We start from the raw sequence: 16429 nt of genomic DNA, 5'->3' as shown, positions 1-16429 counted from the left end.
CAGTAGTTCAAATTCGACAGTAAATTCAACATTGACGTCCAGGAACTGCAGGAAAAGCAGTAGATTGCCGAGCATACTCTCCATCTGCTGTTAGTCTACCTCAGCAGCAGATGGTGCAAAAGCGCTTGTTGTTGACGAAGACATTCATTCATAAAATGAAAATGATTATCTGTGTCAGTATATGCGGAAAAGATGATAAACACACAAAAGCTGTGTTTATGTTTCATTCAATAACTTCATTGTTACTTTCCCTGTATATTCAACATGTCATCAGCTTTCTCTACCATGAACAGGATAATAATCGGTTTCCCTCAATACCTCATACTCAAGGATTTCCCTTCCGTTGATACAGTGATATGAAAGACCAATCTTGCACCTTATTGGGGAAGTAGGCTGTAGGCTATTATATAGGCTACAGGCAAGAAGATGGACTCAGAATATGAACTTAACGCGCAAAGTTTCATGCTGAGCGTTTCGTGATATACTGGCATAAAATCAACACATATAGTATGCATACGTGTATTGCATTAGCTTAAACTGTCACAGCACTTGCATATTGTTATCCTATTGTTAGTTTAACTGTAAATCGCTTTGGATAAAAGCTTCTGCTAAATGACTAAATGTAAAAATTGGCGTGACATTGGACATTCGCACATTTAGGGACCGTCTCTAAAGTTGCATACAACATTGGCATGTATCTAACTTCAATAGCAAACTTAAATTTATTTGAATAAATATCAAAAATCCAAAGGGTGCGCATTATGCCTGACACTAAATGAACACTTTACAGTTGGTTTTATGACTGTAAGTCGTTCTATTCAAATGCTATCGGAGTTAGAAACGTGTATACCAAAGTCGTATACACTTTAGAGACGGTCCCTAAATGTGCGAATGTCCAACATCAAGCCATCTGTATGCCAATCTATCACTGGGAAACGCTCAGCATTAAGCTTTGCGCGTTATTCTGAGTCCATCTGTTTGCCTGCGAGTTTGGTCTTTTACATCACTGTAGTCCATTAAGCTACGTTAAGCGTTGTATATGTCCAGCAGGGGAATCCTTAAGTATTGAGGGAAACCCTAATAGCCTGCATGCAGCACATCCACAATATAAAGTTAAGGCAACTAAACAACCAAGAGAAATATATGTCAACCTCAAAAATGTAACATTGGATCTGTATATCCGCATCGGGGAATAACATTATAATCTCGTTCACGGTAGAGAAAGATGCATGCATGCTACACAGGAAAAGTAACCGTGAAGACACTGAATTTAACATAAACAGCCGTCATAATAATCACAAATACACTTACATTGCTGTAAATGAGTTTTATGAATGAACGACTTGTTCTAACTGTTGCTGGTCTTCAACACGCGCTTTTGCACCATCTGATGGTGAGGTAGACTAACAGCAGATGGAGAGTATGCTCGGCAATCTACTGCTTTTCCTGCAGTTCCTGGACGTCAATCTTGAATTTACTGTCGAATTTGAACCACTGAATTTGTGGAAGCGAATTTGCAAAGCGAAATAAAATGGACCGAAAGTTTGAATATTTTGGAAGTGAAATATGAAAGGTGAATATTTTCATTATTGAATTTTTAATAATGAAAATGTGTTTGAAATGTTTTTAATTGAAATATTCACAGCTTAAATATTCAACCATGTTGAATTTCAGCCCATAAAAATGTAAGCACTAAAAATACAATGCATTAAAATGCAAGCATGGTTAATGCAATGCCTATTTTTTTTTCAAGTAGTGCAATTCAACAGGCTTTTTATTTCAAAAACATTTGACATTATTCTACTTCCATATAAAGACAAGTCATCAATCATATTTCTAAATGAGCAAGAGAGAATGGGGGCTACAATTACCAAATTTATTGTGGTTTTATTGGGCTGCTTAAAATAGGGCTGCAATGTTCTGGTTCTGGTAGAGATACGAATATGCCTTGGTTACAGGTTGAAATGTTGGCTGCAAAAGGTTTGACACTTGACAGCTCTTTATATTCAGCACCGCTTAAAGAACTAAAAAGAAAAACAGACAATCCATTTGTGAAGAATACCATTATGATCTGGTACGAAGTTCATACATTTCTCGGAGAGGCCCCATTGTTGTCTTGCTTCTCCCCTATTTGGGGGAATGAATATTTCACTCCAGCTAAAAATGATATGGGGTTTAACTATGGTTGAATAAGGGAATAGTTAGATTGATGGACTTATATGAAGACAATATTTTAATGTCATTTGACAATCTAGTATCAAAGTTTCATACACCCCGGAATTTTTTTTTTTTAAATACCTGCAGTTTAGAAGTTTTATTTTTTCGAAACTAAAGAATTTTGTGCAACTCCCTTCATTATCCACATTGGAAACCGTATTTTGTTTTAAGGAGATAAAAATGGTGCTTATCAACCTTGATTGACATGGCAATAAAATAATATCACATTATTTTGACAGTTTTCTTGGAGTGGGCAGGTTTTGGTGAGCAATCTGGCAACACTAGTTATGTAAGGTAGGCAGGTTTTTAGTGTGTTAATTTTTATTTCCCTAAACAGCATAATAACCCTTTTATTTAAAGGCTTAATTTATGTCCTGTAGTCTGTTGCATTGCAAATGTCCCGGTCTGTGTAAACCGTTTAAACGAGTGCTCTCACTGATACGCTTGTTATGCTTTGTGGAGTTTTGACGCGTTTTATAGTCTCGATATTGTTTCTTATTCAAATGTTGTGTAGAGTATTTTAACATTACATTTTTTTTTTAAATCACACACTTCATATTTAAGAGATTAGAAATGTGACTTATCTATAGGCTTTTAAGTTGAACAACTTGCTTGGCAAAAAGAGCAACACACAAAGAGAACGTGACAAGCTTTTTAAACCCTTACGGCTACAATCTATACTAGCAGAGCTGTGAAACACAGGCTGGCAGCGGGCAGTGAGATTCTAAAGTGCCACAGCAGTGGGAGGCGACCCAGAGAATTAGCCCAGCAACAGTAAATACAGTCTCTCCAGGCACATGTCAAATGAATAGAATGTAAAAATCCTTCATGATACATTAGGCAAACAATATCAGGATGATGTACTGCATCTGATGGGATTCTGAAGTGTGCAAACAGTGAAGACTTCTGATGTCCCATAATGCCAAGGGAGCTGAAGAGCAAACAAATTCAGAAAGCTGGCAGAGAACCATGTGAGGAGTGTTTAAGAGCTACTAAGAAAGTTGTTTCTTGTGGTTAAAAACAACTTTTTAAAAAGGGATGCACAGTATATCGTCACCATATTGCTTAGCCAATATTGGATTTTTTTTTATTGGTATCGTTTAATATTGAATATGTAATTGTGCATGCTATTCCAGAGGAAAGAAAAGACAAAAATGAGGGTACTTCAACATCAAATGGAGATGTTTAGTCTCCTGTCTGACTCTTCTGAGTCTCCTGCTTCTCACCCTTGGTCTCTCACAATTGTCTCCTTTAAAGTTTTAGAAGAGATCTCATCTTCTCTCATCTTCAATTTTTCTCTTCAACTAAAGACCCCAGTGGTCTCATATTTGTCCCCTCCTAAGTTTCTGACAAGATCTCAACATCATCACACATAGGCTTAGACTTTCTCAGCTAGAGGAGCTCTCACATTTGTCTCATTTCATGTTTAGAAGAGACTGCAACGACTTTACAAATTGTGCATCAAGTCAAGTACTTTAAATGCACCAAAGTAAAAAACAATACATTCAGAGTTTACGCCTATAGAGTGAAGTTAAGCAGAAATAAGGTTAAAGTCACTCTTAATTGCTGACACACAATAAGAGAATAGAGATGTACAGTTCATGTGCATAAGGCACATTATTTGTTCTTGGAAATAGTAATGCACCTGATGCCTTTATGAAAACTAACTTACAGAAGTCTTACTACAGGAACAGTAACAGTAACCCTGTAGCTTACTTTGCTGAAAGACACATTACATGTCTAAAGACTCAATCATTGACCACTCTGATTATTAATACATATTATATGGTAGCAATGTTTGAGTTCATACTGAGACATTTGATTTGTAAAGTTGTTGAGAACTCTTGTAAACTTTAGAGGAGACAAGTGTGATACCAGCAGAGTCTCTAGCTAAGGAGACAAATCAGAACATAGTCTGTGATGTTCCTGAGATTTTTTCTAAACTTTAGAGGAGACAAGTGTGAGAGATCAGAGTCTCTAAGGAGAGAACTCTGAGCACTGTGCGTGATGTTGTTGAGATCTCATCTAAACTTTAGTAGGGTGCCATACGTCCTCTTTTTCCCGGACATGTCCTCTTTTTGGACCTAAAAAAATGCGTCCGGACGGGATTTGTAGATCGCCCAAAATGTCTGGGATTCGGCTTATGCTTTTTACAGTCGCTGTTTTTGCATTGCTTTAGGTCCCACCTTCTCTCACGCCACCATTGGTCGGTCGGTCATGTACGTAACGCCATGGTCAAACTGCATCTCAATCATTAGTCATTACCATCAGCACCACGGCAACATCCAAGAGACAGAGCGGCGCTTGCTTGTCAACAGTGGCACATGGCTCCTGAACAGCGTTAAAAAAAAAGCCCAAATGTGAATTCATGATTGATTTACAGAGAAAATTCCTGTGTTTTCGTCTCGGTCGGGATCCGTGTGAAGCAGAATGCATGACCTGCAAAGCTGGCACGTACATGTCAGTGTCAAATAAAGGTGCTAGCGACCTAGAAGCCCACATAAGGAAAGTATACAAGAGAACATCAGGAGGACTGAAATTATTTTGTACTGAAATAGAGTAGTAGATTATTTTTATTTTTTTAACCTATGGCCATGAAAAGAAACAGTGTCATGTAAAAGGTGTTAAAAGCTAAACTATTTTTTATTTTTTTTTGTATGTTATTATTATATTGTTGCGGGCCAAAAGTTGAATGGAAAGGACGTATTACTTAATGTATTAATATAGTTGCAAGGTTGTGAATGCATTTGTCAAGTATTTGTATTATTGTTATTATTATTTTTGTCTCAGGAGACAAGTGTGAGAAGCAGGAGACTCAAGCAAAAGTCTCCATTTGATGTAAATGTAACCTCGTTTACAGTGGGGAGAACAAGTATTTGATACACTGCCGATTTTGCAGGTTTTCCCACTTACAAAGCATGTAGAAGTCTGTCATTTTTTATCATAGGTACTCTTCAACTGTGAGTGATGGAATATAAAACAAAAATCCAGAAAATCACATTGTATGATTTTTAAGTAATTAATTTGCATTTTATTGCATGACATAAGTATTTGATACATCAGAAAAGCAGAACTTAATATTTGGTACAGAAACCTTTGTTTGCAACTACAGAGATCATACGTTTCCTGTAGTTCTTGACCAGGTTTGCACACACTGCAGCAGGGATTTTGGCCCACTCCTCCATACAGACCTTCTCCAGATCCTTCAGGTTTCGGGGCTGTCGCTGGGCAATACGGACTTTCAGCTCCCTCCAAAGATTTTCCATTGGGTTCAGGTCTGGAGACTGGCTAGGCCACTCCAGGACCTTGAGATGCTTCTTACGGAGCCACTCCTTAGTTGCCCTGGCTGTGTGTTTCGGGTCGTTGTCATGCTGGAAGACCCAGCCACGACCCATCTTCAATGCTCTTACTGAGGGAAGGAGGTTGTTGGCCAAGATCTCATTGGCAAACTTCAGACGGGCCTGGACATGCGCTGGCTTGAGCAGGGGGACCTTGCGTGCGCTGCAGGATTTTAATCCATGACGACGTAGTGTGTAACTAATGGTTTTCTTTGAGACTGTGGTCCCAGCTCTCTTCAGGTCATTGACCAGGTCCTGCCGTGTAGTTCTGGGCTGATCCCTCACCTTCCTCATGATCATTGATGCCCCACGAGGTGAGATCTTGCATGGTGCCCCAGACCGAGGGAGATTGACTGTCATCTTGAACTTCTTCCGTTTTCTAATAATCGTGCTAACAGTTGTTGCCTTCTCACCAAGCTGCTTGCCTATTGTCCGCCCATCCCAGCCTTGTGCAGGTCTACAATTTTATCCCTGATGTCCTTACACAGCTCTCTGGTCTTGGCCATTGTGGAGAGGTTGGAGTGTGTTTGATTGAGTGTGTGGACAGGTGTATTTTATACAGGTAACAAGTTCAAACAGGTGCAGTTAATACAGGTAATGAGTGGAGAACAGGAGGGCTTCTTAAAGAAAAACTAACAGGTCTGTGAGAGCCGGAATTCTTACTGGTTGGTAGGTGATCAAATACATATGTCATGCAATAAAATGCAAATTAATTATTTAAAAATCATACAATGTGATTTTCTGGATTCTTTTTTTCTGTAAAAGGTCTGTAAAAATTACAGACCTCTACATGCTTTGTAAGTAGGAAAACCTGCAAAATCGGCAGTGTATCAATACTTGTTCTCCCCACTGTATGTCTAGCAGAAATATTTGAGATGTGAAAGAGAGCACTTTTTCTTCACTATGGGTAGCTTCAATCTCATTCATCCACATCATTTCAGTGAAACACAATACACATCGTCATATTTTAAGTTGTCATATTTGAAGACAGTGTTTTGTTGCACAATGATTTAATAGAGAAAATCATGACCTATATTTACATGTATTCAAAGTGGGTTGTTCAAGACAAAATGTTCAATGCTAAAAAAAAAAAAAAGGTTATGCAACAACAATGAAGTACTGGTACAATAACTGGTACAAAACACTGGTAGTGTTACTTTTGATAAAAAATTAAATAATAATTTAAGTATTTATCTTGTATAACATCTTATAAGTTTCTAATCCCTTTCTTGTATGTTCGGAAAACCTGCTGCATATAAAATGCTGGGCATTAAAGATACATTTAAACTAGTAACCCTTAATATTCTGAAATGTATAATGGTATTTAAAGGAGCCGTATGTCAGATTGTGGCCAAAACTGGTACTGCATTCACTTTCAAATTACTGTAGAGCGGTGTATCCCCTCCCCCTCCCCCCTGACTCGAGGTTGCCAGATAGGCTGCTACGTAGCTGTGGTAACTAGAGCAGAGCTGGCAACCCCGATGCCGAAACACTACTGACTTCGTGATTAGTAGATAGGTGGAGGGTGGCGCTTCAGGCCAAAACACAACATGACAACATCAACATCAGTTGAGGGCTGCAACTTCACTTTTTAAATGACAATATCCTGGCCGGACTACTGTTGTCAGTGATATAAGTATTTGAAATGAACATGATTTCTTAATGTCTAGTGACATATCAGGGCCATTTTATGATTAATTGAAATACATTTCTTACAGCTCCTTTAAATGATAGTTTCAGTATTTAAGATATTAAGAATATATATATATTAAAAAAAAGTTTCTCGTAAAATAAAAATTGAAGACATCTAAAGACAAAACTGATAAATAATGAGACATATAAGAGAATCACCACTTAGTATCTTGAGCTTAGATAAACCTCTGTCAGAGCCTTAGCCTTGTAGGCAGCACATCGACATCGGGGCACAACTGCACCTCAGACAGCACGAGTTCGAGTCCCAGCCGTTCCCTTCTCGCCTTTCCCATTGTTCCCTGTCTCTCCTCCTACTGTCCTGTCCATTAAAGGTGAAAAACCCCAATGGCATAAAATAACAATAAAAATAGCAACCTTTGCAAGACAATATAGAGATCTCCCATGCCACACAGCCCATTCTCATTTTGGACTTCTTTTTCTCAGAACTTTCCCATGTCTCAATTGTGTCTACTTTTATTTATCCTAAGAAATTTTAGGAGAAACATCTGAGACACTACTGATACTTAAATTAGATATATTTGAGAATCTCAACTAAGTCTCCTAAGCTTAAAAAGGGCCAAATCTGAGCTATAAAATATTCCTATAATTGAGTCTTGAAAGAGATTGTAGCAAGACTGATGTCCTATGTTTCTTCTACCACATTCTGTTTTTATTATTTTGCTCTCAAATATTTATCATGTCTAATTTGTGTCTATTTTTATTTATCCTACGAAATGTTAGGATAAATATTTGAAATGCTATTGATACAACGAGAGATATATGAGAATCACAACTAAGGCCCAATCCCAATTCTATTTTATACCCCTTCGCCTACCCCTAACCCTTACCCCCTTGCCCCTTGAAACAGAGTGGCAAGGCGTAGGGGTGAAAATATTCCCCTAAGAAATGGGACACCACTACTACACCGTTACATGTCATTATACATCGTCGCTAGCGCCTACGTCACAGGAGATGCGCCAATGTTTATCACAAACTTCCAAGATGCCATCGTCAGCTGTAGTCTTGCATGAGTTACAGCTATTTTTTGTATTTTTCTTCTGAAGTTTGCAGAAAAAAACGGAGATGACGATATCTTCGACGCCTAAAAGCTGCGTTCACACCAAACGCGAATAGAGCGTCTGGCACGAGTGATTTCAATGTTAAAAGACGCGTTTACACGCGTCTGGAGGTCTTGCGGCGCGAATGAGGCGTTTAGTGCGGCGCGGTGGACGCGAATTCGCCTCATTCGCGCGTCCACTTCGCTTCAAACTTTTGCTTTTTACACGCGTCATATTGTTAACGAACTTTACAATTTTAACGATTTTTTTGCAACTGTTTCTTTGAAGAACATGACCGTAAATATGAACACAAGATTGAATGTGACAAAGAAAATGATTATTGGCAGTCATGTTGCCTCTGTAGCCGGTGTATGCAGGTACATTTCTCATACCCCTTGAAGTGTGGTCCCGAAAAATCTTCGTTTCAAGGGCTATCTGGCCCTTCCCCTTACCCCTACCCCTCCAACCAAAAGAGAATTGAGACAGCCCTACCCCTTCACGTGCACACGCAAAACAGAGGGGAAGGGGTAAGTGAAGGGGTAAGGGGTAGAATTGGGATTGGCCCTTAAGTCTCCTGTCCTGAGCTTATAAAAAACAACTACTGAGCAATACATTTTTCCTCTGGGATTTTCCCCACATTACCTCTTCCATCATCTAACACTTATTTAAGGCTAACCTTTAGCGCTAATAATTTAAGAACACTAATTACATGTAATCTTTAGCATAAAAAAAATAAAATAAAAAATTATAGTGTCCATATATGATTATATTTTTCATCTTTTATAATGTTGCAATGTTAAAATTCACTTTTAACATCTGATTTATTTATTTTAATTTTAAAATATTTACATAAAATAATATATAATCTTTATATCTGCCATTTATCAGCTAAGGTTGGGTCACATTTACTACTGCTTGGCAACATTTTGCATTTAAAACACTGTCATTTCATAGGAATCCACATGATCAGGAGTTTCGAGTGAGGGGGAAGACATTTTCTAGTGTAGATTTGACACCAAGTTCAAGTTGGTCACATAAATTCGCCGCATTGTCCAAAAGAAAGCTGCTTGCTTTAAAAGTTTAAGTATTTGTGAGCAGTGCCTCATGCATTGCTATATTATTGACAGTGGAATATTATTATATATTTTTTTTGTCCAGGAAATTTTGCAAAAATTTTGGTAACGTGGCCCTGCACCTTTTGCAGTCATAACAAAAAAATAATTATTATTGGCTTATCAGTATTGGCCAAAATTTTACAATCATTGCATCCCTACTGTTAAAAAACACATGAGAATATTTATTTATATTTTTTTCATGATGGTTATAAGAACATACAATACCAACCTGGAACTTACACAGCTGGATCCCTAAAGATCAAACTTCACCAACAGTTGAGAAGTTTTTTATGAAATTCGGTACATACTCTGAAAGTCTGTCTCTCGATTTCTCAGCTTCTGTCCCTGACTCACACAAACACACAAACACCATGCTGAGCAACTGGTCTCTGATGGGCAGGGGAGAGCTGATTATGGATTCACTTTGCAGCGGGAGCCGCCCTGACGCTGGGGATTTGATTAGGGCTTTGACAGGTGCCAGTGCGATTGCAGCCTTAATCTGAGGAGTGATCTGCTTAGATAATGTGCAAAATGGAAGAAAGAGACAGAGGTGGCAGGAAACGGGGGGAGGCAGGTTATAGAGATGCACTGAACGGCCCCGTGACAGGAGAGCTTTGCTTTTGATGTACTCACTGAGTCTAAATCATATCGCAGACAGCATGCTATCTTAAGAATGATACTTCATCTGGTGCATCTAACAAATCCTGAGAAAGAGACTGAAAATGAGTGCATCTCACACTACAGAATCTTTAAAGCACTTGAAGAGTGGTTGAAATGCTCAGTTACTGTATGATAATGAGGGGAATGTAATGATGCCTCTGACTGCCGTTGCCATCTCCTATTCTCTCACATGTACAGAAAACCTCCCCACAGGCTGCGGCAGCATGAACCGGGTCAATCACTGATGTCTCTATCATGGCTGTCCCTTCTCTCATCTACTTTCATCTGCTGTCAGAAATGGGGCTTTTCTCAGTCAATCAAAAACGAAGTAGAGATGGGTGGTGTGACCAAAATCTTAGGTACGAGTAATTTTATACCTTGTTAACTGTAATCAATGTCCCACCAGCAAGTGCTGTTGTATGGAATATCACTTTGATGTTGCTTTGTATACTATATACACAGGAGCTGATATCAACTGGCACCCATTTCAGAAAGAATATGGCCTAGCTGTTAGTCCATATACTTGTTCTCCACCAGTTACAAGAAGAAGAAGAAAAGTAAAGTCTCAAGCTTTGCACATTGGCAAGCAACGTTTAGACTGGAATACAATATGCGAGTGGAATGGAGTGAGAGTATTTTTCCTTCCCGTCTGAAATTATTCTTTAATCACTTCCGTTTTTACTCCAGGTTGCCCATTTCTGAGCGAATCTGAAGCCAAAGAAAAAATACACTGCATTTGCTCCTGGCCCCCGGCAAAATCACAGCTCACATACCCTGATATGAATTATACACCGAGAACACAGGCAAGCTGAGTGATCAAATGAAACATCCCAATGGTGTTATACTTACAAGGGCCCGTATTATGCTTAACGTTTCCTAATGTCGGAGTCTCCTACAACATGTTTACATGCATCAAAGGTAAAAAAAAAAACTAAAAAAAAAAACCTTTAATTTCCTCATAATATACATTTGCACATCACATTTTCCACAAGCTACCCTGCTCTGATTGGCCAGACAGCTCAGTCTGTTGTGATTGGCCTACCGTGTTCAGCGCGTCGAAAACAAAAACGACGGCTCCTGAGGCTTCCAACACTAAACTAAACACAGTAACAAACAATGACGTCGATTTGACTATCAATGTGAGTGCGAGTCCGATGTTGAAACACTGGAAGAACAAGTTATTCAACCCGAACCTACATTACAAGGACGACTCGAGCAGGACTCAGTGTTTCTCAGTGATACACTACTCAGTTTGCGGTACATTATGATATGTTGCAACTGTAATTCCTCACCATCAGCATTAACAAGTGCATGTCCATCAACAAACCGATTATTTTACTTGTACTAATTTATTTACAGAGTATTTTTCTAATATATTGCGGTGAATACTGTATCAATAACAGTGCATGTATGCAATGTTTACATTAGCCGAGCTCTAGAGTGAATGATCTGATGTAACATTAACGTTGGTAAACGTTGGTCCTCAAAGTAGTGAGAACGACAGACGATCTGCATTAATAGAGACAGGTGATCATGGCCCACAGCTGATTAGTAGAAGTATTTCAGTAAGACAATGATGTCTTTTGTGAGTTAGCAAGTTAGCAGGAGACCTACACAATATAAAACTCAAAACTAAGTTTTTTGAACACCATCTTTCAAGAGTAAAAACGGTTTGCGAATCCTGCATTGAACTCCGAGATTTGAGAAGCAGTCGTCAGTAAAATAAAGGGAACACAGCAAAAGTTTAGGATTATACTGCTGTGATATCGTGGTAAAGATGAATTTTAACCACTAATTATTCACATGCTCGTCCTTGGTCAGTGAAAAAAAAAACAAAAAACTGTCTTTACCTTCACATTATAGAGCACAGCGCCGTCTTCTCAACATGATGCTATCCAGTTTCCACAGGAATCAGCTGTTGGTTTGAGGTTCAAGTTTTCCCTGGTGTCTGCGCGCAATAAGTGGGCGGGCAATATACTAATGTTTCGTCTTGACATCACAACGAAACGGCTTATGACTCGTTTGAAAAACGATTCATTTAATTGACTCAGAGTCGACTCTTACTTAAAGACAATAACTTTATATAAGGTGCACTTTCAGATTAAGACTTTGAAGGATGTTTTCATTCACTTAGAGCTATGTTCACACACTACATGAAAGTAGATAAAATCCATAATAGGGGCCCTTTAATATTAGCAGTCTTGGAAACACACTTGACTAATCAAGGGTAATAGGGCCAGAGGTACCAGAACAGAGTTATTTTTTTTAAATTATATATGACATAGTTATTTTTCAAAACGTGTTATATAGCAAACATATTTTTGGATAATCCAATGAAAGACTTACTCACTTAATTACTATTTAATCAATTATTAATTAATTTACAGTTGTGGTCAGAATTATTGGCACCCCTGGTAAATATGGTCAAAGATGGCTGTAAAAATAAATCTGCATTGTTTATCCTTTCAATCTTTCATTCAAAAGTCTAACCTTTCATTGTAGTAAAATAATTGAAATCACATTATGAAATTGGTACCCCTATACTTTTTATGAGTACAATATCTCTGAAATATATTCCCATTTATATTTACATTTTTTAGCACACCAGGGTGACTAGGATCATGAAATAGGTAGTCTATGACTTCTTGTTTCACAGGAGTATAAATATGAGGATACACAAAGGCCAAATTCCCTTAATCATTCATCGCAATGAGTAAAACCAAAGAATAGGCTATAGTTCTGATGTGCAGCAAAAGATTGTTGAGCTTCACAAAATAGAAAGTGGCTATAATAAAATAGCTTAAGCATAGAAAATTACCCCATGTCCACGGTTAAATATACAGCTGGATCTTTAATGTTGTGAGCCTATTATTTTGCTGGAGGTCCTGGACATATTGTTCAGATACATGGTATCATGGATTCTTGCAAATACCAACAAATAAAAAATCAAAACCTGACGGCCTCTGCTAGAAATCTTATAATGGGCCATGGTTGGATCTTCCATCAGGACAACAATCCAAAACAAACATCAAAATCAACACAAAAATGTGTCACTGAGCACAAAATGAAGCTTCTGCCATGGCCGTCCCATTCCCCTGACCTGAACCCTATTGAAAATGAGTGGGGTGAACTGAAGAGAAGAAGCACCAGCTGTGAATCTGTGAATCTGAAGGATCTGGAGAGATTATGTATGAAAGAATGGTTTCTGATCTCTTTTCAGGTGTTCTCCAAACTCATCAGGCATTATAAGACAAAACTCAGAGCTTTTATCTTGGCAAAAATATAGCCTATATTTTTATCTATTTAATAAAAGGGTGCCAATATTTATGGCCACCGTGGTTTGGAGAAAAGCATTTATTTCATAATGTTATTTCATAAGGTTAGATTTTTAAAAAAAAAAATTTATGAAAGATCAACAATAAACAATGCCGATTTTTTTTTTACAACCATCTTTGATCATATTTACCAGGAGTGCCAACAACTCTGACCACAACTGAATTTAATTGACCTTGATGGACCCAGACCCAAATTTTTAATTATGCATAACAAATGAATAAAAAGTCAGGCATTAGTACAAAAACAGTGGCTTTGCAATAGGCTATAATACCACTGTTAAGACCAAAGGTCTCAACACAATAAAATTCTGAGTCACGTAAAAATGTATTGCAAACAGATATGCACACCTGTGACCACACATCAGTTGAATTCTATAATAATGTGACAAGTTGCCATGTTGCTTGGTAAACATTGGCAACATTACACCACATCCATACTGGACACGAGTGGCATGTCAAAATTAATCAATCCCTTCATAATCAATAAGGCTGCACTGGAAGCACTTGTCCACCATACAGTTTGCAGACAGAGAAAACTTTAGTTTTCTGCTTGGTGACATATTTTTTAAATTAAAAACCACAGATAGGTTAGATTACAGATTCCTGCGTTTTATACATACACTACCATTCAAAAGTTTAGGGTCAGTAAGAAAAGTGACAGGAAATGTTTAAAAAGATTTATATTTCAAATAAATTCTGTTCGTTTGACATCACATCAAAGAATCCTGAGAAAATGTAATATGATTTCCACAAAAATATTTATCCGTTTCTTAAAATGAGCACCAAATCAGCATATTACAATGATTTAAGGATCATGTCATGCTGAAGACTAGAGAAATGGCTGCTACAACAGCTTTGACATCACAGAATAAATTATATTCAAATAGAAAACCTATTTTAAATTGCAATTTTTTTAAATCAAATAAATGCAGGCTTGTGAGCATAAGATACTTCTTTCAAAAACATTTAAAAATATTACGACCCCAACCTTTTGAATGTAGGGTATATATACAGTACATATTTGTATACATACATTACTGGCTAACCCTGTAGCAGATAGAAAGAGATTTAGAAAGCAGGATTTAGTGTTAGGACTTACCAAGACAGAGACCGTCACTTTCCTCATAGCCAATGCTGCAGACACAACGGCCCAGCGGCACCAGCCAATCACCATCAGCGCCACAGTACAGCTTGGGTGTGTCACGTTCTTCTGCATTCTCAACACACGCCCCCCTGACCTCCACCAATGAAGAGGAATCCACCCGTGGGACAGTGTCGGGAAAGGCGGCAAGGTTTCTCAGGGTAGACGGACATTTTTTGTAATAAACTCTCACAGACACCAGGGCGATACATGCGCCCACATCCTGGAAGGCCAAGTAGAAACCCTTACGAGATATTGGTCCTACTTCCCGCACTTCGGTATTCAGCCTCAGAACACGATCGCCCAGATCTGTCTGTGTGAAACTCTCATCGGCGGCAATAGTATCGATTTTAGCATACTCGTTAGGATGAAAATGAGCATTGGCACCATGTGGCTCATCTGTCTCAAAGTAGTGGAGGTTAAAAGTCTCCTTACAGGTGCCAGAGACCCAGGGGATGCTGTTGCAGTCCCGCAGAGTGAAGCGAAGCTCTACATAGATCTTCTGTGCAGCCTGACGGGGTATCCAGTTTGTACGGAGCCAGTTGTTCTGGTTGGGTTCCATTACGTGGCACACCTGGAAGGTGTGGATGGGCCGGTTAAGCTCATCCATCTCCGTGATGGCATCCCACTGTGGAGAGCAAAGGACAAAGGAATGAGAAGACAGATAGTGGGATAATTGGAGAAAGCAACAGAAAGTAGTGAATGCTCAGGAAGGCTACTCTGCTTATTGAGATCTCTCTCCCAGAGAAATCACCTTGAAGTTAGCGTCATAAAATTAACATAAAACACTTTTGTTTCACTGTAAAATGAAACAAACATGGAATCTAATAATTCATTTATTTACTAAGGTGATAGCTAACTTTTTTGACATACACAATATCTTTTTTTTTAATAATCATATTTTTTTTTTATCCATATATATTTGGTATTAAGATATTTAGTCAATATCCAGTGGACTTTGAATAAAATGTAGTGTCCCATTTTTTGCCAACCATATAAATGCTATTATTATTTTATACATTCACTGTGTTAGTTAAAGCTGCAGTCCGTAGTTTTTTCTCTTTGTCGCCATCTCTGTTCGAAATCTGCAATTGCAGTTCGCGGAATTATCAACTTTACGTGGGTTGTGCATCGGCACGGCACAGCGCGGATGAATCCAATTTTTTGAGGAGAATATGCAGCTGTCAGTCACCGCGCCAGTGTGGATACTGTCATTCGGATTCACAGATTCTACTTTTTGGAAGTATGACCAACATAAGAATTTTTACCGGAAAATGTCATCTGAACAAGTAAGTAACATCCACTTTTGTTCTGACCAACTAAGGGAAAAAAAGCATTGCAGTAAATCACACTGAATAAATCTAACAATTGCTCATCATGTCAAACCGTGCAAATTATAATTTGTTCTCAAATTGTAAATGTTAACAACATCAGCATTGCGTGACTGCATTTAATGTGTATTAGAGCTACCTGTAGTTCGTTTCCATTTCTGTGCAGTCTAATTTCTAATTGTCAAACCAACAAATTAATGTTCCTTAGAACTGGTACTCTTTGAAATACAAACACACGTATCTGTAATCAGATGCATTTATCCTTGTTTTCGCTTGGGCCCGGTTGCAGTATCTTTTTTTTATGTAACCAGTCCGAAGTCCGAAGTCTTTTGCATTTTACAACGGGTGAATCTCCAGTTGTCACTGGTGATTGTCGTTTGAACCTTTCTGGATCCGCCATCAAATTGATACGTTTAATTATATAAAGTGCTGTGAGAAAAGGCTACAAATCTCCACCTCCAACATCCTCACACGCAATATAGCCTACAAGTCGAGACACCTTCTTTGTGTACAGATGTGACGTAAAGAAGCAAAGACATGCT

The 16429-nt window shown here is 38.3% G+C and overlaps 1 protein-coding gene across 3 annotated transcripts in view; it reads right to left on the bottom strand.

The window, feature by feature from the left end:
- The window catches only part of epha6 (eph receptor A6), a gene marked incomplete at its 3' end in the record, with an annotated part of 171130 nt that overhangs the window by 113520 nt on the left and 41181 nt on the right, over positions 1–16429 (bottom strand). For all 3 annotated transcript variants that reach the window (XM_082164013.1, XM_082164014.1, XM_082164015.1), the window contains exon 3: positions 14515–15184. In XM_082164013.1, coding sequence (XP_082020139.1) covers positions 14515–15184 — 670 coding nt within the window. The remainder of the gene's footprint in view (positions 1–14514; positions 15185–16429) is intronic.

The sequence above is a fragment of the Leuciscus leuciscus genome (assembly GCF_965113295.1).
Source record: "Leuciscus leuciscus genome assembly, chromosome: 3".
NCBI lineage: Eukaryota > Metazoa > Chordata > Actinopteri > Cypriniformes > Leuciscidae > Leuciscus > Leuciscus leuciscus.
The sequence above is the reverse complement of the archived record's forward strand: the minus strand, read 5'-3'. Positions and strand labels throughout refer to the sequence as shown.